Raw genomic sequence first — 23,068 nt, forward strand, 5'->3', positions numbered from 1 at the left:
GATTTTTTTTTTCCCTAAGGAGCAAGTTTCTGGCTATACCAAACCCAGGTCGTTAGCCAGAACTGGCAAATATCTCCAGAGAGAAGAGTCAAAAATAGTACACTAGATAAGTTAATTGTGTTATATAGTCTTACAATGAAATACTATATAGCAGTAAGAATGATAGAATCATTGCTTCTAGCAACAACATGGATGAATCTTACAACGTCAAGTGAAAAAAGCCAGACACAAAATATTCATCTTCTATGATTCCATTTATATGCCTTTTGAAATCAGACATGGTTAATTTATTGTCTAGAAATCAGGACAGTGATTACTTTGGAAGGGTGAGTAGTGACTGGTACAGGAAGGAGGGAGCTTTCAGAGTCCTGATAGTGTTCTATTTCTTGATCTAGCATGCCAGTTACATAAACATGTTCAATTTTTAAAAATTCATTGAGTTGGACACTTATGAATTTTATACATTTCTGTACACATTTATACTTAAACAATTTTACATTAAAAAACCTAAAATGTAAGAATTATTTTTCATTATTGGTGTTTCTGTTTACATTTAAATATCTCAAATAATATCATAGTAGTATGTAATACGCTAAGTCACGGGGAAGTTTAATATACAATTGAAAACCACTATGATTTCTAGAAATACCAGGGCTCATCTCAGTGTAACTGTGAGCATTTGAGCCGGCTCTGTGCCTTCCTCTTCGAGGTATCTTTCCTCTCGTGTTGGAACTGTGTTCCAGTTCATAGAGGTCAAAGTCATCACTGATCTCTTCATGGACCTCACAAAAACAGCATCTTCTGGGTCATCGAACACAGTTCTGCAAAAAAAGCAATTATGTCAGAAAAAAAGCAATCAAAAATGAAAATTTGACCAAAATGAAATTTTTATTCAAATGCATTAATGCCATGTTTTTCTGTGTTATTTGTGTTATTAGTTGTGTACCACTAACAAATAATTTGCAGGCTCCACTGACAAATGACTTTCAGGCTAAGTGACACTATTTATATTGTATATATTGTTTACTTTATAAATGAAGTACCTGAACATATTTGGGGATCAATTAGTACAGTTAAGGTCTCACATACTAATGCAGTCATGTTTTAAAACCATGTTAAATGAGATGATTAAAATATTTATAGATATATGCATATTATTATCTTAAGTTCACTGTATTCCTAAGTTTTTTTCTACATTATGCCATATTTTATAAATGTATGTGGAGATAATATTCCATACTGTATCCAAAAAAAAAAAATCTTAAGTGAAAAAATAAAAAGGAATGACGACTCTAAATTCATCAGTATTCATGAATTTGAAAAGTCTTCTATGGACTTTTAGTGAGGTGCTTGCTTTTGGAAATGTAAATTCCAATGAATATAAATCTACATGATAACTGCTATGACCGAACATATTTAGAGAATAGCTAAACAAGGAATGTACAGCCCCACTTTCACAATAGCTAATAGTTAAGGTTTAGTTTTTATTATATTATTTTTTGAAACAGAGTCTCACTCTGTCACCCAGGCTGGAGTGCAGTGGCATGATCTAGGCTCACTGCAACTTCTGCCTCCTGGGTTCAAGCGATTCTCCTGCCTCAGTCTCCTGAGTAGCTGGGATTATAGGCGCCCGTCACTATGCCCGGCCAATATTTTGTATTTTTAGTCGAGGCAGGTTTTCACCATGTTGGCCAGGCTGGTTTCGAACTCCTGAACTGAGGTGATCTGCCCATCTCATCCTCCCAAAGTGCAGGGATTACAGGCATGAGCCACTGCGCCCGGCCGAGGTTTATTTTTCTAAGCATCAAATTATCTTTTTACTTATTTAGGATTTTGATAGTAATATTAAAAGCCCAAGTATGTCAAATATGAATACAGAGCTTGAACTCATTCATCACAGAAAGACCTACCAATTTTTCTCATCTATTGAAGAGTGAGTCATTTTTTAACTCATTAAAATCTATTTTAGGAAATGGAGATGATTTAAAGGGACAACACAATTATGAAATAATCTGATAATAAATGTATAGATAAAATTACTTACTTGTCTACATTATTTGCAAATCCAAAATCTAAAAAAAATACATTTTAAAGTTAGTATTTTAAAATATTTATCCAGCATTTGAAAACAACGGAACGATGCTATAAAAGAAAAGTATAAAACAGGGCTTTCAAGTTATCCTTTACACAAATAGTTCAATCTGTCAAAAATCCCTTTTTATCTAACTCCAAAGCAAAACTTTCTCTTAGATATACTGGGTTTTGCCTTAGGTTTTGAGGCAATTTTTTTAATACAATAGAAATTTCAAAACCCTGAGAATGGAAAGCTTAGTCAATTTATAATGTACCAATGGAATCCAAGTGGAAATTTTTGTAATTAATATACTGAGGCTGATATAAGATACTGAAACCTATCCCTTTTCTTCTGAAAGGTACATGCGTCTTTAAATGGACTAACAGTCCAAATGAGGAGAAATAGTTAGGAACATTTCAACTATTTGGATTCTTGGCATTAACTGTAAAGAAACAGAATAAACAAATACTAGATCACAAGAATCTAGATCTTCCTAGCTTTGAAGCTCCAAGACTAGTCCTCAAAACCTGGATTTCTTATGGTGTCTTCCAGAGATGGTCACTGCTTTGTTGATTTCCCTCCAGAAAGCCTAGTGCCCGTCCAGAGATGGATTTTACCAGCACCTGTTGTGCCAGTAAAGCCCACAGTATCAGCTCTTGCCATTCCACAAGCAGTAGCGACCACACAGCCGCTCTGCCTTAGAATTCATAGCATTGTTCCCTCGTAAGTGGCTGACAAAAGTCTTTCATGCATTTTGGATCATCCTAGGCTATCTTTTTCTACATTTTCCTCCCAGCTTTATTGAGGTATAATTGACAAATAAAAACTGCATATATTTAAGGTGTACAACTTGATGTTTTAATATACGTATTCATTGTGAATAATCAACACAATCTAATTAACATATTCATCAGCCAGACCTCTGCCATTTTTTGTGTGTATTGGTGAGAACACTTAAGATCTACCCTCTTAGTAAATTTCAAGTATACAATACAGCTATCGTCACATTACGTAAGATCTTCAGAATTTATTCATTTGTGTAACATAATTTAAACTTTGTACATTCTAACTAACATCTGCCCATCTCCCCTTCCCCACAGCACCTGGCAACCACCATTTTACTCTCTGCTTCTATGAGTTTGACTATTGTAATTCCACATATAAGTGAGATCATGCAGTATTTGTTCCTCTGTGTCTGTCTTATTTCATTTGGTATAATGCTCTTCAGTGTCATCCATATTGTCAAAAAATGACAGGACTCCCCTGTTCTCTTCTACATTTTTAATTACAAAGAGCATATACTTTACTTATAATGAATATAAACAATAAAGAAAATAGTGAGCAAAAAGGGAAATTTCCCTTTAACCTTTCCACTTCCTCTTACTACTATTAAGTATCACTATTAAAAGTTTTGTGTGTATGTTTCCAGCCTGTATGTCACATATGTACTCACATGTCTACATGTACATATACATAGAGATTTGTTTGTTGACAAAATTCCAATTTTGTTATTGCTCATAGTATACTGCTTTTCCAATGAGTATGGTTTTTGCTTTTTGTTTTCGTTTGAGACGGAGTCTCTCTCTGTTGCCCAGACTGGAGTGCAGTGGCACGATCTCGGCTCACTGCAATCTCTGCCTCACTGCAACCTCTGCCTCCTGGGTTCAGGTGATTCTCCTGCCTCAGCCTCCTGAGTAGCTGGGATTACAGGCGCCTACTACCACGCCCGGCTAATTTTTGTATTTTTAATAGAGACGGGGTTTCACCATGTTGGCCAGGCTGGTCTCAAACTTCAGGTGATCTGCCCGCCTTGTCAAGGTGTTTTTAATACCCCCAAATATATTATGGATTGATTCTATAATGGAATAGTTTGTATTATACAAATGTGCCATAGTCTATTTAACATTCTCCTATGAATGACCATTTAAATTGTTTCTACTACTTTTGCTATTATAAAAAATATTGCAAAATGCAGACTTATACTCATATATTTTTTCTTTGTCCATATGTGCAAGCACTTCTGTAAGGGAGAGATCAAATTTAGTTGCTGTGTCAAATGGTTTGCACATTTTGTTTGTTGGTGGATACTGCCATATGGTCATCCAAGAGAGTTGAACGAGTTTACATTCCCATCAATAACATGAATTGTGCTCTTTCCCCCTCATCTTTAACAACCCTTTAAAACTTCTGCCTACTTGTTGGATGAAAGTAGTATCTCATTGTTTTGATTTCCACTTATTTGATCATTAGTGAAGGTGATCATTATTTACATTTCTTTCTTTGTACATATGTCTTGTCCATGTCATTTATTTTGTTTTCTACTGAGATTTTTAAATTGACTTGGAGATGTCCTTTAGAAATTATGGGTGTTAACTTTTGCCTATTATATATGTTATAAAGACTTCCTCCAATCTTGCATTTTAATTTTCTTCCTATATGATGCTTTTTATTTTTAATTATTGTGGATACATGCTAGTTATACATATTTATGGGATACATATAATTGTTTTTCATTTTTATGTAGTTAAATCTGTCAACATTTCTCTTTGATGGCCTCTGAGTTTTGTGTGAGGTTTTGATTAGCCTTCACTTTGGGATTATGAAAGTATTTTCTTCCAGTACTTTTTTATTTCCCTTACATTTAGATATTCAATCCCTCTGGAATCTATTTTTGTATATGATGTCTCCCTTAGAAAGTAGTTCTAGTTTCTCTCTTTGGCCCAGGGCTACTTTCTGGCACAATTCTAGAGGAGGCCTCAGTAAATGTTTGCTGTGCTAATAGTGTCCATTGAAGTTATGCAACATGGAAGCTCTGTTGACTGCTGATTTTTGCTTTCACAAATTTTTCTGAGTCTACACAGCTCCCTCAATTGCTCAGCCCTATGCCAAACAATCTCTAGATCTCACATTGACCTCTAATACCTACCTGAACCTTCATGCATAGGTAGGGGTTGGCATTTACTCTTCTGGGTGTGCCTGGTATGTCATAGCTACCCAAAGTCAGAAACGTCTTCAAGACTTGATTTCCTGAGCCATTGATCTCCCAGCTCATAACTTTCAATTATCTGTTTTCCCTGGATTCTGTCCTGCCTTCTCTGTACTGATGCACTTTTTGGTGAATTGCTGTTTGTTAAATAGTCTGCCTGGTCTTCCTTTTTGGACTTACCCTTCCCTTTTCCTGAATAGTACATGCCTCAGCTGCCAGGCCCAGGCTCTGTGACACTATACCCCAGCTTGGGCTCAGCACCTGGAGCTCTGTCTTCAGCAAACATGGTGGAAATCTGGCAGCCTCACTTTTGGACCACTAATGGACATTTTAAAAGCTTGTTGGTGTTTTATTTTAAATTCCCCTTAATGTCTTTCTACATCTAGATATATTGGTGAAAAATCTGCAAATGAGTTTCCTTAATGCCAGGTAGAAGCCCAAAGTGTTTTGGTTCTGAGAATACCGGCTATCTTGCAATAAAACCCAGAGACAGTAATGAAAATTTGTACAACCCTTTTAACCATACTTATTTGATAAGGACTGATAGATGGGATTTGAAGAAAACTTAAAATTGATCTTGCTTCTCAAGATATTAGAAATATAATTGGTTTCTTTCTCAACTTTAGATTAAGGATAATAAAATCAAAATGTGGCTTTATGATTGCTTCATAAACATTTTTAAGTGTAATTTCTTTTCAATAAAATAATTCATATTTCTCTTAGAATTACTCTAATAATTTTTTAGAAAGTCACAATAAGGTAAGATTTATAACAAAACAAATATAGAAGCTACAAAATATGATAAATTTTAAAAATTTACATAGTGTGTTTTACTATAAATGTTTGCTTAATTAAGGTATGCTAAAATAAGCCATACTCTGGGCTAAAAATACTTTTTAGTTGTTATGATATAGTGACCTTTTGCAGAAAATGAGTAGATTTATAATAATTGTTCCGTCAATTATTAGAGGCTTTAGTCAACATATCTGTTAATTAAGAAGAAAAAGTTTCAAATGCAATAAAATACTCTCCCTATCTTTTCTGCTCCTGATTTTGTTTTTGGAGGTTCAATATGAAAAGGAGCCAAGAGAATTTAAAAAACGATTCTAGTTCTTTCAGCAGTCTGGTTAAACAAAAGAAACGTAGAGCCCTAAAGGTGGCGATCACACCGATAATAATTATAGCACTGAAAAATAGATTGTGGGGGCTGACCTTGCATTGTTTGTTATTGTGTGCATTAACTGTTTTTAAGAGGGGAGATTTTCTATCTAAAGACTACTTTCCTTCCACAGCATGGTCTACTCCTATAACAGACGTCAGTCAAATACACGTAAGATTTAGATTGGTTCAATCTGGATGGACAAGACAACTCAAAGCAGGGTGAGTGCTGCTATTCCAGGTCAGAAGGTAGAGTTAAACATTTTCCGACTGGCAATTGGTTGAAAGAGTTATCATCAATAGAAATGAATGGGTTATGAAAAGGGGTTGTGAAGACCAAGGCTTTAACATCCAGATGAAGCTTCCAGGTAGCAGGCTTCGGAGAGAATAGACTGTAAATATTTCTCTTTTTCCCCTTCCTTCCTTCCTTCCTTCCTTCCTTCCTTCCTTCCTTCCTTCCTTCCTTCCTTCCTCCCTCCCTCCCTCCCTCCCTCCCTCCCTCCTTTTCTTTCTTTTTCTGAGACAGAGTCTTGCTCTGTCACCCAGGCTAAAGTGCAATGATGTGATCTTAGCTCACTGCAACCTCCAAATCCCAGGTCCAAGCGATTCTCCTGCTTCAGCCTTCCAAGTAGCTGGGATTACAGGAGCCTGCCACCATGTCTGGCTAAGTTTGTATTTTTAGTAGAGATGGGGTTTAACCACGTTGGCCAGGTTGGTCTCAAACTCCTGACCTCAAATGATCCACTTGCCTCAGCCTCCCAAAGTACTGGGATTGCAAGTGTGAGCCACCATGCCTGGTGAGTTAGACAACTGTAAATATATATACACATTTTAGTATACTTTCAGTTTTGGGAAACATGTGCAGAACATGCAGGTTTTTTACATAGGTATACATGTGCCATGGTGGTTTGCTGCACCCATCAACCTGTCCGTTAAATTAGGTATTTCTCCTAATGCTATCCCTCCCCCGGACCCCCAGCCCCCAGCAGGCCCCAGTGTGTGATGTTCCTCTCCCTGTGTCCATGTGTTCTCATTGTTCAACTCCCACTTATGAGTGAGAACATGCGGTGTTTGGTTTTCTGTTCTTGTGTTAGTTTGCTCAGAATGATGGTTTCCAGCTTCATCCATGTCCCTGCAAAGGATATGAACTCATCCTTTTTTATGGCTGCATAGTATCCCATGGTGTATATGTGCCACATTTTCTTTATCCAGTTTATCATTGATGGGTATTTGGGTTGCTTCCAAGTCTCTGCTATTGTAAATAGTGCTGCAATAAATATACGTGTGCATGTGTCTTTATAGTAGCATGATTTTTAATCCTTTGGGTATATACCCAGTAATGGGATTGCTGGGTCAAATGGTATTTCTGGTTCTAGATCCTTGAGGAATGCCACATTGTCTTCCACAATGGTTGAACTAATTTACACTCCCACCAACAGTGTGAAAGCATTCCTATTTCTCCACATCCTCTCCAGTATCTGTTGTTTCCTGACTTTTTAATGATCTACATTCTAACTGGTGTGAGATGGTATCTCGTTATGGTTTTGATTTAAAAACTTCTGATCACTGTTTTCTGACTTCCACGATTGTAGCTGGGGAGTTTGTGGTGAATCTCTATGTTATTCTTTTGTAGGTCATCTGGGTTTTCTCTCCGACTGCTTTAAGATGGTTTTGCCTTTAGTGAAGACTTCTGTTGTTGTTGTTGTTGTTGTTGTTGTTGTTGTGTGTCTTTTTTGTGTTTGGATTCATTTTGTCTGGTGCATCTACGAATTCTTTGCCAATTCTGGTAATTGTCTGATTGGTCTAAGAATTTATTTATCAGTTTGGGAAATTTTCCAGCCATTATCACTTTAAACATTACCTTCTGCTCAATTTCTATCTATAATTTGTTTTTCAGGAACTATTACTAAACTTATATTGGACCTTCTCTTTCTAATGTCTCTCCTTTTCTCAATATCTAATTCATATCTTCTATCGTTTTCTTTCTCCATGTAGTATCCTGGGTAATTTCTTCCAAACTATTTTTCAATTCAGTTTCCCCTTTATTTCTAAATACTTGATTTGGTTTTTTAAAAAATGTATGTTGTCTCATTGGCAAAGTGTCATAAAGACAAGGATTTTACCTTTGCACCTTTTCTCATCCACCCTCTCTTCCTTCCTGGAATGGAGATGTAAGGCTTGGTCGTATACCAACCACCTTGTAATCATAAAGCACACTAAGAGTAGCAGAACAAAAGACAGATATATCCTCAAACACTGATGCCATCATAGAACTTTAACCCTAGATACCGTATTTTTGTATTCTTTGCTGTCTGAAAAAACTAAACCCCTATTTTTTTCCATTTCTGTTACAAATATGAAATTAAATTCCTACTAAGGAAACATCCTGAAAATATTCAAGTTATACTTGCATATAATGACCTTGTGAACATAATCAAAATATTACCAGTGCTTATTTCTGGATGGTAGAATTGCAGATGATCTTTATTTCTTCTTTGTATTTTTTCTATATTATCAAAAATTATATAGCCTTAATTGGTAAAATCATCCATGTCAGTGGTAATAAAAATAACGATAGCTTATTTATTGAGCCCTTTACACTGTGTTAGATACTGGGATAGAGGCTTCAATGTATTATCTCATTATCATCACAGCAGCCCATTTGATTTCACATGCATGAGTGAGGATGAAAATTGCATACCTACTTTAACTGGACTAAAAGTATTATAAAGTTAGCAAATATATTAGAAATTATTCCATTATTTAGATACTTAAGTTTATTGTAAATTTTAGTTGCTATTATTACAATCAAATTACCCAAAAGTTTGAGAAGTTTTAATTTCATTAAATTTTTTTTTTTGCAAAATACCTGAAGGTACTCTCTGGGCTGGTTTTTGCTTAAATGGTGATTTAGGACCCCATGAAGCGTCTACTTTTCCTCTGAATGCTATTGTTTGAACGATATGAGCCTTTTTATGGTTAAAAATGGTAATCATTGATCTTCTTTCTTTTTCTGTAACTTCTGATAAATGCAAAAAGTAATGTTACTGCATAGCATTATAAATAGGCAGAGTGATTCAAAATAGAACTGAATACTTTCAAGAATGTATTTATCTAAACTATGTTATATGTGAACATCCTGTCAAAATCATTTTGTAAAGGGGCTATCACAGTTATTTCCATAATCTTACAAGCACTCAATATACACCCCACATGTCACAAGACAGAGCTTAATCCTTCAGTCTAATGCATCCCGAACACCCTTTAACATATCACCAAGGATGATTAAAATTTTAGCATGAAACATCCTTTCATTTCCTCAAGGCTATTAGAAAGGAGAGGTATAACCGTAAGTTTCTGATGTATCCTATAGAAAGTAGTTACTCAGTAATAAATTATTAAGAATGTTCAAACCTATAGAGACAGAGAGGTAAGCAGATAGATAATATAGCATTTGGGAGCAAAATAGGCCTCAAAAAATGTTAAGCGTAATATGCTGAGGTTGAGTGTGTGTGTGTGCATGTGGCATATAGAAATCTGACATGCTATCTTGAAGGTGCATTCATAAAGAAGTCATCATTCATTGTATGTTTCAATATATACATATTTACAGAATTTTTAAAAGCATGACTTTTAGAACTTAAATAGGCCTCATGAGATTTATTCCAATTCCCTCACTTTTGAGATAAGAAACTAAGGTGCCGGGAGGTAAACGATTTGGCATCCAACGTGTTAATGTCAAAACCAGAACCAGAAGGACCACTTTCCTCATGCTCAGTTAGAGGGCCTTTCTAATCAAATAGTAAAGAGACGTGAATTTCTAAATCAGGGCACATTTTAGAGAGCAAATCTTTCAAAAATAAGTAATTGAAAAACTTTCATTTACAAAGACAATTATTCAAAGGGATATTTTTTACAAAAACGTATTTTCAAAGGTAGTCTTCATTTATAACCACTGAGCTATAAGACTACTTCTCAAATATTTCTTTGCAAGAAGGAAGGATCCTTACGATTTCGGTCAAGCAGCTCCACTCCTGGAAGGTGGTAGATGATATATAAACGATACAGGTTATATTGGCACAAAGGATTTTGGTATAGACCTGCAAATGAAGAATTCAAAATAAAATGTCAGATTTCAAAATCAGTTTCATGTATCACTTATAAAATACGAAAAATTAAGAGATTCATATAAAACATAAGAACTTATAAAGCTCTTCTTCATATCCAGCAATAGACCCATGAAACCTTTACTTAGAGCAGCAGTTAATTTTTCTATCTGTTCAATTCATTCATTCAACAAATATTAACTAAGTGCTTACTATCTACTAGGAACTGTGCTAAGGGCTATGATCATATCATTGACCCAAATCTGCCACAAATGAGGGAAATTTTTAACATGTCCATAAATAAATTAGTAAATGAAGAACTAGATATCAGCTCTATTGGAGGCTACTTTTTATTAAAATAACTTGGTAGTCTTCTTTTGGTCTCCAAGTTCACAAGGGTGCATGCGTGAAGATAGGCAGAGACACAACATCCTGCTCTAATAGAATTTATTTCCTCCACACCATTGCTCATAGTTCAGAATGTGTCGATAGTAGTTTCAGATCTCAGCAGGACCAAAGTTGAGCAGATGTGGCTCTTGCATTTTGTCTATCTCTGGCCAGGCACGTGCATTTCTGAGATCCTGGTGTGCAGGTGCTAGGATTTGCGATAAACCGCACTTCCTAATGCAGTGGTTGGAAGAATGAGGCATGTGGATGCAGAAGAAGCCCTGGCACTTCTGACATCATATCCCTTGGGAATCAGCACATAGGTGTTCTTAAACATCTTCAACTAGAAGTTGTGAGAGCTTTTTTTTTTTTTTAAATGATATTTTCCCTATTCATCCTAGATGATAATAAACATTTTTTTTTTCAGCACAATGTGAAATAAAACTTTAAAGATTTTCAGTTGGGCTTTTTTTTTTTTTTTTTTTTTTTTTTTTTTTTTTTTTTTTTTTTTTTTTTTTTTTGACAGAGTCTTGCTCTTGTTGCCAGGCTGGAGTGCAATGGCATGATCTTGGCTCACTGCAACCTCTGCCTCCCAAGTTCAAGCGATTCTCCTGCCTCAGCCTCCTGAGTAGCTGGTATTACAGGCACCTGCCACCACACCTAGCTAATTTTTGTATTTTTAGTAGAGACGGGGTTTTGCCATGTTGGCAAGGCTGGTCTCAAACTCCTGACCTCGTGATCCGCCTGCCTTGGCCTCCCAAAATGCTGGGAATACAGGCATGAGCCACTGTGCCTGGCTGGGCATCTTTAGTTATTCAGATTCTGCCTACCTACGTGCAATTTCTAGGAAATGCTTCTGAAAATACAACTAATGAGGAGAACCACTAGATGGCAGTAAGAGAAAGAGCTCCAGCTACTGCACAACTACTTCACTCAAAATGAAACTCACTTAATGTACATGTGAAATTTAAGAATACTGTTGTAGACTATTCATAAAATACAAAGAGGTTTGATAAAGGCCTGAAAATAGGAAGCATTAGAACCTCTGAAAAAAACTGATTAATATTTATAAAGAGCAGTTTGTAACATAAAGAAGATTGGGGTGGGTGCATGCTTAAAAGATAACAAACTAGATAAAAACTTAAAAAAGGTCAATCATCTGGAAGTTTTCTCTGTAGTAATAAAACATTCTGATATTTGTTGTATAAACACAACTTTTTCTGGCTAATAAAAGCGTTATATATAGCTATTCCCTGTGGAAAACACGAGCTTTAGAGGGACATAAAGCAGGCAATGGAAGACACCTGGTGCATAATAAACAAAAGTTACAGGAATGAGGAAAGGCATACAGGAAAATGTAGAGCCAGGAGCCACAGAGAAATTTAAAAGAAAGGAAATATGTATGTAATGGAGAAAATGAGAAGACAAAACAATTTTTTTTTCAAGATTTCTTAAGTGACAGAAAATGATCTGAATTTTATTCTTAAAAGAGAAGCATTTTAAAGTGGTAACAAATAATTATAACTGAAGGACAGGGAATAGAACAGAGGTATATTAAACCACTAATAAGGACAGATTTTAAAAGAGCCATAGGGTTCATGAATTGTAGTTCGAGCCAGAGAAAGTAAAGAAAAGGACCCTCTTCAAGGATATAAAAGCAAAGCATAATTGTTTTTCATGAGAACTCAGAAGGAAGAAAAAGTCACAGATGCTTTAGCACAGAAGTCTGCTTTGTGGTTACTGTCTTGGGGAATCACATCTGACACCTCATAACCCTGTTACACATTATAGCATCTGGAAGTAGAGTCTGCCTTTACATATGACGTTAATGGAAAATGTACCAACATCTTTCAATGACATTTTCTCTAGGTGCACCCTTCATCTTCTCTTTTCCCTCTGAGGACATTACTATCCATTTCATTTCATTTCTTGGCTTTTTCTGCTAAGCCTTGGTTAAGTAACTTCTATATGGAAATTCAAAAACTAGCTTCAGCTAAATAAAACACAAAACTTGGAATTACTAATGTTACATTACTTATTAACAACATATTGATACTAAAAACTCTATGGACTTGTGGTTGACCATTCATCTCATCATAAAGTCAAAACTGAATGACATAAAATCAGAAATCTGAACTGTTAGCCCAGCCTCTGCTTAAATTAACTTAAAAAAAAATTGAATTAAATAACTTGAAAGGCATTTCATCATTATTATTCACTGTTTCCTAGCTCTTAAATTTTAGAAGGAAGCAATCTTATTTTTAACTCTCTTTTTTCCTTCTATACTATGAAACATTTAACATTTTGGATTTATGAGTTTTGGATTGATGCTACTAAAATCAACATAAATTAAATGTCTAAGATGTGAAATCGGTTTCCTGTGTCTGAATGTTCTGAAAGCCTTCTGTGATGTACGGGCACATTCTTTTAGAAACTATGAAGAGAAATTGCTTACACTTTCACTTTCAATAGGTTAATACTATTTAATCCACCTTCCCTCTAGGCTACTTACAGTGTACACCTCAGTGGCGCCAGCACTGTCTTGCTTATCTTAATTTGGGATTCTGAGTCTAAGCAATTTACATTTACCCAATGATATATCAAAATGTCTCTACTACCTTACCACACAAGCTTGACTTACATGAGTCACGGGTATGAAGCCACTTATTATCAAGACAGAAGCGGAAAAAAAAGATATCTAAATAATTGGCTCCAGTTATTTTTTTGTAAACTTTTAAAGCAGTATTTAAAATCGTTATTTAAATGAACCCCAATGTTTTTCAGGCTGCCTTCGAAGAAAGTTGAGGTAATTAATAAGAGACCAACATCCCAATTTTACTATATGGGAAAAAGAAAATGACACGGAGAAGTTAAAAGCCTATAGAGAGCAGCTCGTGGAAGGAAGTTCAGCTGTCAATAATCAGATACCAGGATTGTGAGGCTCTGGGTCAAGCTTACTTAGTAAGGTCAGCATCTCCATTGTTAATCATCATCTTGTTTTAACTAAAAATCCGGTGGCCACCACACACCATGTGCTTTTTACTGAATATGGAAATCACCCCTGATTGTAAAAGGCAAACTAGGATAAAGCAGAGGATCGAGAGAGGAGGGATCAGAACATTATCTTTTTCAGGACAAACAGTAGTGAAAACCACTGTTGGTTCTTTTTCTTTGCTGAATTGTTTTGTCTTTTGGGAGGGGTGGTCCCACCTGGAAGGGTATTATAGGAAAAGAGGCACAAAGCAAGGGACCCTGGAGATCCTAGTCCCACCCCATCTCCCAGCATCCCTCTGCACCCCTGGCTTTTTGCCATCGGCAGTGGATTGGGGCCACTGCTAAAGACAAAGGCAGACAATGTTTAAAAGCAATACCTGTGGAAACATGGAGACCCTCTCATGAAAGGAGGAGCTCCCTGTTCCCAATGCTGATTCCTGGAAGCTCCAGTAGGAAGCAGGTCTTAACAATTATGGCATGCAGGAGTCTTAAGCATACTTTCCAACAGTGGAACTTAATAAAACAGAAAATTAGAAAGAAATGAGAAAACTGAAGGTTTAGAACAGGAGACTGGCTTAAGCATTTTGATGCTGTGGCTTTTGGTGGTGGTGGTGTTTTTTCCCTTAGTACTGGAAAGGAGGCAGGAGTTAATGAAAGCCATCAACCACAAAGTGGGTCTTTGACACATGTGGATTCTGATTTAGAAAGAATTTGGAGGAGGGAAGGGAAAGGAAGAGGAAAACTGAGTTGGAAAGAGAGGGTGTGGAAAGGTAGACTGCCTGGAGAGAAGAGGTGGAGTCCCCTGACTCTGCCCGGAAGACAGGAATTCCAGTTCCCAGGACCTCACACTCTGCAGCTGGTTTAGGCCTCCCTGAAGCTCTCAGCCATGCGTCTCCTAGGCAATCCTTGGCAATTCTCCTCATACATGCCAATGGAAAGTGCAATGCTGAGAATGGATTAGTGTTTCTGCCCTTCAGGCTATTTTCTCACCCTCTGAAGAACTTGTCATTTAAGTGAAATAATAACAACACTTTATAATTGCACATGGATTTACAACTTAAAAAGACAAAAATGACCACATTTGAAAACACATAGATTTCTCATTTTAGTTAATGAGCTAAAGCTAATCTGTGATTGCAAATGAGGCTCATAGAAACTTAATCTGAAGACATGACTGCACAGATAACATTAGTTATCTAGTAAATACAAACTATTTTCCATGCAACATCTTTAACCAAAATGGGACATGAGTTCAAAATGTGAATTTTTAGAAAACGCTTTTTGTTTTTTGTAATTGGACATAACATTTTCTCCATTTCAAACAAATGATCCCACAACAAGATTCTCAACTGGAAAATTACAGTTACATAACTTGAATTGCATCACTATGATTTTAAATAGTGGTCGTAAACTATTGTGACTGGTAATGATACGGACATTATACTACCAGACTGGTATTTAAAAACTAGAAAACTCCCACCCCTTATGCCTGGCACAATTCTATGCTCACGTACACCCTTGACAAGTAGGGCATGGGCTAGATTTCAGGATCTATTTGGTCCTGGGCTGGGCACCTTTGTTCAAGGCATAACCTTGTTTATTACTATGGGCATGACTCTGTTTATTACTATGGGAGTAAGCTTGTTTACTACTCTCCAAATGTTGTTTTATAACAAGTTTCCTCAAATTATAGAGTTTTTAAAGTAGCAAATCATTTTGCATCAAACCCCTTCAACTCTAAGAAATATTTAGTCTGAGTGTTACAAATTTGTAAGCCCTATGTAGGTATAGACTGGGCCTCTCTTGTTCAAATTTGAGTCCTATTATCTAGAATAGTATCATGTAGTGAATGTGTGATAAACATTTATTAAATGAATGAATGAATAAATTATAAATATTTATTGAATGAATGAATAAATAAATAAATGATAAGTAAAATAAGGCATGAATTTGTGTTTCAACATTCCTTAAGAGTTCGGTTAAATCTGTGAGCTTTGCATTTCCATGATTAAAGGGAATAATTCTAGTCACATCATAGGATGCTGTAAAGATTTAAATGAGACTATAATAAAACATTTTTTTCAACAAGAAAGACATTCAAACGTGTTACTGTATGATTATTATTTAAAATAGCAGTTGTTTTCTTGAGTCTATTAGCAGAATTTTGAGACTGGATGCAACTTATTTCATTATCTGATTTACATAATCCACAATAAAACATTTTTTTTCTTATTTTAGAATTTCAATTTTTGTTGTTGCTTCAAAATAACATTAATGGTGAGAAATGTTTTCTTAAAAAGTGTTTACAGAGTTATCCTAATGTTTAAAGCAACCCTGAGGGGTAGCTGTCAGCCCATTTTATAGAAAAGCAAAGGTAAGTGTCCTAGGTCTAGCATAACTAGTCTTTTAATTATAGCAGCATTTTTTCAGCAGATATGGGCCAGGTAACTCAAATATGCAGGCCAATTCTTTCACAGAAGATCCAAAAGCTGTAAAAAAAACTCCTGACAGCAGGCAGCCTTCTCATGTCTCCAAAATAAGCATAAAATTGCCATGAACTTGGTGTAGTTTTGTGATTTTAATACTTGGGTTTAAATAATCTAACTATTACAAATGAATCATTTTCCCTCAGTATAGTACATATAACTGACAACACTGAAAACATATGGAAACTTTAGTAACTCTCTCTACATTGATCTGATTATCTGATTAGAACCTTCACCATCAATACTAGTTTATAACTATTCAAAATACTGTCTCAGGCAATTCTGAGAAATGAATAGAAAAGGAATTTAAAAATATATCTATTGCATTACATTATTATAAAGAGGTCTCTAAACTCTAAAGTCTGAAAACCTCCTCTTCGATCTGCAAGTCTTTTACCTTAGTACACCCAGAATCCTTTATCTTGTATTGTGGTTGTATACATGTTTATCTACCCTTCAAGACCATAAGCTTATTGAGAGTAGGAGTAGTGTATTATTTATTTTTTTGACTCATCTCACACTTCTTTTCAATAGGTTAGTTCCTTACTGGGTGTGATTCAATATATATGAATAAAGTTTGCTGGTTATCCAGGTTATCCAGTTGAAAGCTTAAAAAGTCTTCTGTTTTTTTTTTGTTTTTTGGTTTTTTTTGGTATCGGCTTTATTAATATACTTCATGTACCACACTATTCACCAGTTTAAACATATGATTCATGTGTTTGTGGTATATTCACAAAGTTATGCAACTGATCACCACAGTCAATTTTAGTACATTTTATCACCCCAAAAATAACCCCACACCCTTTACTCTCTGGCTGTCACAACCCCCAATTCCTTGGCCGTTGGCAAGGCTCATCTATTTAAAAACAGTTACCTCTCAGTGTTGCTGTCCTATAGATGTGCCTACTTGGACACTTATATAAATGGAATCATATAATATGTGTTAAAACTTACTTTTGAGATAAAACCCAAAATAAATTTAAACATGTAAATCCTCTTGCTACTTTTGTCATTTTCATTAGACATGTGATAGATAGCATTTCACACACAAAAATTTTTCTGTTGTTTTCTCGAAAGCATTTCTTAAAAGACAATAAGATCTAGTCTTACTTTCAGGAATATCTAATTTTTTTTTTTTTTTTTTTTGAGACAGGGTCTTGCTCTGTTGCCCAGGCTAGAGTCCCGTGGCGCAATCTTGGCTCACTGCAACCTCTGCCTCCCAGGTTCAAGCTGTCCTCCCGCCTCAGCCTCTTGAGTAGCTGGGGTTACAGGCATGTGCCACCACACCTGGCTAATTTTGTATTTTTGGTAGAGGCAGGGTTTCACCATGTTGCTCAGGCTGGTGTGGAACTTCTGGGCTCAAGTGATCCGCCCGCCTCGGCCTGCCAAAGCACTGAGATTACAGGCGTGAGTCACAGTGCCTGGCCTAAATATCTTAATTATAAACATTGCTCCTCTAATTTTAAACTTGATAAATGGAAAAATGTCTTATGTTAATACTATTTTAATTTATGGCCACATAAAATTGCAAATTGTTACTTAGGATCTTCAGATTTAGCATTCCCTGTAATTCCTTCACTGTTGCATCAATATTGGTTAACTCATTGTGGTGTAGCAGGAGTATATTCAATGAAGGCAAACAATGCAGGCCTAAAAAGAAAAAAACAGAATATTTTTACAAGATTTTAAACATTTTTTTCAATTTTTTTATTGCAAATAAAAATAAACATTTTTAATGCTAATTAACATGCTAACTAAAAAGGAAAACATATGATAGCTGGATAAAGAAGGAATAACTATTAATAATGTATTATAAATTATTATTAAGAATACAATAAGGTATAATTCATACAATTAATTGTGATGTGGGAATACAGAGTAAATTTCTTTCCACTGTTATTGTTTTACTTTTTTTTTTGAGATGGAGTTTCACTCTTGTTGCCCAGGCTGGAGAGAAATGGCACAATCTCAGGTTACTGCAACCTCTGCCTCCTGGGTTCAAGGGATTCTCCTGCCTCAACCTCCCAAGTAGCTGAGATTACAGGCGTCCACCACCACACCCAGCTCATTTTTGTATTTTTAGTAGAGACAGGGTTTCACCATGTTGGCCAGGCTGGTCTCAAACTCCTGACCTCAGGTTATCCACCCGCGTAGGCCTCCCGGAGTGCTGGGATTACAGGCATGAGCCCCCGTGACCAGATTGTCTTACTTTTTAAAATGTAGCAATGATTTTGTTTGTTTGATTGATTTTGGAGGGCTTAGTTTCCTTCTTTTTGTTTGGTTTTGGTTTTGGATTTTTTTTTTTGCTTGTCAATGTTACTTAGATTTATAATGCTAGTCAAGGGAAAAATTACTCATCTCCTCCAAATTGCATAGCTAAGTATTTTCTGTACATAACTGGAAACCAAATATTCATATTATTTTCATAGATTCTAAATTGTTTATTTTCCTACATTTTTAACATAAATGAAAGTGGGATGTGTCTTTTGATAGCCATGTCATAGCTTCATTGGCAAGATGTTCTTTCTTAGTGGTGCATGAAATCATGATGGGCCTTAAAATGTATGACATTTTTATTCTATGATATATGATATTAAAGAAAAGTGTTTTGTACTGTACCTCTGTATTTGATGATCATGGTATGCCACGTGCTTTTACGAATGGCTTGAAACTATCAGTTTTGAGAGTGTTTTGCATATAAAATTAACTCAGAGTGAAAGCAGGAATTTGGCTGGTGGAACATACTGCCAATAAAATTTCTTAAGACTATTAAGTTTTTGTATTTATCAATGCTCCCAACTATTGTTAAAATTTGCTTCCACTGTCTAGTTTATGTCTAAAATACTTGTTAAAAATTATTTTAAATTTTGAATAAGACACCTGGCAATATTAAATTAGAAAAGTAATCTAATAGCACATTTCTTAATATAAAATGTACATTAAAACATTTAAAAATAGATTCCTTAATATATTTTCAACAGAAATGTTAAAACAGATTTTTGCATGTCATTAGCAATTACCATATTTGAAAGTACTTAATTGAAAATCTATTAAATCAACAGAAAATTTAAGACATACCTTCTATCTCAAATATTGCATTATTGTTTAGATACAGTTCTGTCAGACAATCGTTTCTAGTTAGAAATGTTATTCCATGGAGCTAAAAATGAGAGTTAGAGAACAATATACTTTTTATAATAACTGCATATATAACATAAATATAGATAACATGATATACAAAAATAATATATTTAATTGTAATAAGATAATAAAAGTTTGACTTTTGCTATTATTATTTGTGACCTTTTGGTCTGGCTGTAAGTTACATTTGGATTGCCTTTGAGGAGAATGTGATAAAAAGAATATTTTTAGCTAACTTAAACCTCTCTTACCACATCTTAGCCAAACTCGCTTGCCTGGCTTTCAAAACCTCTGCAACCTGGCCTAGCTCTTTCACGCTAACAATATTTCTTCTACTTCTGCTCCTTATAGTCTCATCGGATCCGACATCACATATCCGCCACCTAATATTATCACGTGCCAAGGGCTCTCTCCTTATGCTGAGGCCATTTCTGCATCTGTAGGGGTCATGATTTCCCTTTGTCTGTGCGTCTTTTCTTCTTGGTACACTTGAAGTTATTTTTAAGGATTAGCCCTAGGCCAGCAAGGCATACTAAACCGTGCGTGAGTGGACAGCCACAGTAAGGTTTCACTTGCAGAAATCAGTTGAAACCAAGGTTTGACCTCCTTGTACCTTACTACTGTCTTTGTGCCCTATTTTGACGCACTTTATTTTCTCTAAACTTCTACTTGCTTCAGCACTTCGAGTCAGATTTCCTGAGTGATGGTCTAATCCTGGACTCTTTCTTTACGGCCTCGTCTATAACCATCTCCTCTTCTCAGGTTCTCTGCCCCTCTAGTAAACAGATCTCAGTTTAGCTATGGGTTCTGCAATCTGAATACACGCAAGAGGCAGCTCTGCCAGATCAGGCCCAGAACTAACAGCTCAACCAGCCACCATCTGCAATTAGAGGGCAAGGCACAGTACAATCCGGTTCATCATTCAGAGTTCATCCTTTTTCACAAAGCCTTTCCTGACAACTCCTATGCTCACGAACCTCCATTTTCTTGACCTTCTCATATGCTTATTTTGACTTGTACAGTTAATCACTTGAACACTAGAGTTTTGTGCGTTCCTCAAGGAAAGGAACCATGTTTCTTCAGCACCTTATCCTTTCTACCTCCCTACTCTCCTAACAATATAGTGAAGAAGTCACATTTTACTTTTAAGGTTAGAATCAAAATTTTCATATGAATGGAAATAGTAAAAAGTACTCTCTCGAAATTCCTCAAATGAACCATTAGGTACTGTACACATAATACGGGGTATTCAATGCTAAACTGTATGTCAGCAATCATTCTGGTACCCCGTAAGGAGAACTGCTATTTTTTTTTTTTAAATATTGACTCCATAACATCCATCAAATTTAAAAGATGTATTTGCATTGTGAAGATGAGACATGGTAGAGCCAGAGAGGAGGAGCAGTTATGTTCTAAGAACTGCAGGTAAGTTAAATGTAAGAATGATAACTTTACCATTTAACACAGGATCTAGCAGGGAAAAGATCCTCGTGAAAGAGTTATTGATCAAGTATTTAGTACTTTATCTATACAAAAATATATGTTCCTGATGGTAAATTTTTTCTTGTATGTTTTCTAAAGCTTATCATAGGAAATATTTAATTTTATTTTTATTTATTTTTATTTTTTTTTTGAGATGGAGTCTCACTCTGTCACCCAGGCTGGAGTGCAGTGGCACAATCTCAGCTCACTGCAACCTCCGTCTCCTGGGTTCTAGGTTCAAGTGATTCTCCTACCTCAGCCTCCCAAGTAGCTGGGACTACAGGCACATGCCGCCACACCTGGCTAATATTTTATTTTTAGTAGAGATGGCGTTTAACTATGTTGGCCAGGCTGGTCTTGAACTCCTGACCTCAGCTGATCCACCCACCTTGGCCTTCCAAAGTGCTGGGATTACAAGCATGAGCCACCACGTCCGTCCAGGAACTATTATTATTAGTTAAATAAAAATATTTTGTTCATTGATGAACAGATTCAGAAAAAGGATCCCAACCCATCTGACTTAGTGAGGATTTATTGGACTTTTTGTCTTTTTTTTTTTTTTTGAGACGGAGTTTCGCTCTGTCCCCCAGGCTGGAGTGCAGTGACCGGATCTCAGCTCACTGCAAGCTCCGCCTCCCGGGTTTACGCCATTCTCCTGCCTCAGCCTCCCGAGTAGCTGGGACTACAGGCGCCCGCCACCTCGCCCAGCTAGTTTTTTTGTATTTTTTAGTAGAGACGGGGTTTCACCGCGTTAGCCAGGATGGTCTCGATCTCCTGACCTTGTGATCCGCCCGTCCCGGCCTCCCAAAGTGCTGGGATTACAGGCTTGAGCCACTGCGCCCGGCCTATTGGACATTTTATTCATGCCCCTCTCAAATCTCAGAAAAGCCTTTTTAGATTTGTATTTAAGGTTTGAAAACTAACTTCTTTGAGGAATTTTGTTTACTTTGTTTTTATATTGGCAACATTCACAAATTACGAAGCTATAAAAGGGATTTCCTGTGCTGTTCATCTGATTGTTCGCAGACTCATCTCCACCAAATTATGCCAGCACTCCTTCTGGAGGACCACTAGTAATTTCACCAAAGGTTTTGTTAGTCATGAGAGAAGCCGTGTTTCCCCAGGGTAGGAGAAACCGTTCAAAGCCAGAAGGTGAGTGTCCCTGTTGGCTCCTTATTGCTTTCTAACTTTTCCCACTGGCGTCCTGGCAGCAATTCGCTGCCTTCTGTTCTTCCTCTCACCACTCCCTGCTTTAATAGTAGCCACACATGACATCAATGTAGGAAAAGAACGCCAGCAGAAATCATGACTTTTTCCTCTCTCTTCTTCCAGTTACCTGCCAACCACACATTAATAGAACATTACTAATTAGCTGAGACTTTAATTTCTCTTGCATTGCTCATTAACACAGGAAGAACACTAATAAACCCCACAGTTTGACCTTGGTTATAGAATCATAGTTTTCCCACGAGCATTAACATCCTTGGACCATGATTATTGGGATTATAGGAGTGTGTTGTTTGTGAAGGTGAGGGGGAGTGAAGGGAGGTAGAGTGGAGTCAAAGCCAAATCAAGAGGACCTTAGGGAGCTACTAAAAGATCTTGTTTAGAAGAATGTTATTGCCCAATTAGATTTTAGAAAGAAAATGGCCGATTTACAGGAGATAGTAAGTACAATGGCAGGAGATGAATAAGGAGGGCGTTTCCCTAATTCAGAAGAATTTGTAGTGGCCCAAATGGAGTAATGGTGGCGGGAGAAGAAAGAAGTGGAGGAAATTGAGGGAGTATTTCAAGGTAGAATTCAATATACATTGCAAGATAGCAAGTTGTTAAGGTCAGGAACATTATAAGACAGGCTATTGTCCTGATACTCAGTTATTATTAAAATAAAATGTTATTTATTTATTTATTCATTTATTTTGAGATGGAGTCTCACTCTGTCACCCAGGCTGGAGTGCAATGGTGCAATCTCTACTTACTGCAACCTCCACCTCCCGGGTTCAAGCGATTCTCTGGCCTCAGCCTCCCAAGTAGCTGGGATTACAGGCTTGCGCCACCGTGCCCTGCTACTTTTTTATTTTTAGTAGAAATGGGAGTTTCCCCATGTTGACCAGGCTGGTCTCAAACTCCTGACCTCAGATAATCTGCCCGCTTCGGCCTCCTGAAATGCTGGGATTACAGGTGTGAGCCACTACGCCTGGCCATAACATGTTGTTATTATTATCCGTTTAGAGAAATCTGTATTACCAATTCT

General features: G+C 36.4%; 1 protein-coding gene across 1 annotated transcript in view; it reads right to left on the minus strand.

The window, feature by feature from the left end:
* Positions 1 to 579: 579 nt before the first annotated feature.
* Positions 580 to 23,068, minus strand: part of LRRC72 (leucine rich repeat containing 72) — a 49,030-nt gene continuing 26,541 nt past the window's right edge. Inside the window, exons 4-9 of the mRNA XM_007981980.3 lie at positions 19,270 to 19,351; positions 17,731 to 17,841; positions 10,229 to 10,318; positions 9,088 to 9,240; positions 2,045 to 2,072; positions 580 to 821 (exon numbers count right to left, since the gene is read on the minus strand). Of these exons, the coding sequence (XP_007980171.3) occupies positions 656 to 821; positions 2,045 to 2,072; positions 9,088 to 9,240; positions 10,229 to 10,318; positions 17,731 to 17,841; positions 19,270 to 19,351 (630 nt within the window). The 3' untranslated portion in view covers positions 580 to 655. The remainder of the gene's footprint in view (positions 822 to 2,044; positions 2,073 to 9,087; positions 9,241 to 10,228; positions 10,319 to 17,730; positions 17,842 to 19,269; positions 19,352 to 23,068) is intronic.

This window comes from Chlorocebus sabaeus, chromosome 21 (genome assembly GCF_047675955.1).
Source record: "Chlorocebus sabaeus isolate Y175 chromosome 21, mChlSab1.0.hap1, whole genome shotgun sequence".
Taxonomy (NCBI): Eukaryota; Metazoa; Chordata; class Mammalia; order Primates; family Cercopithecidae; genus Chlorocebus; species Chlorocebus sabaeus.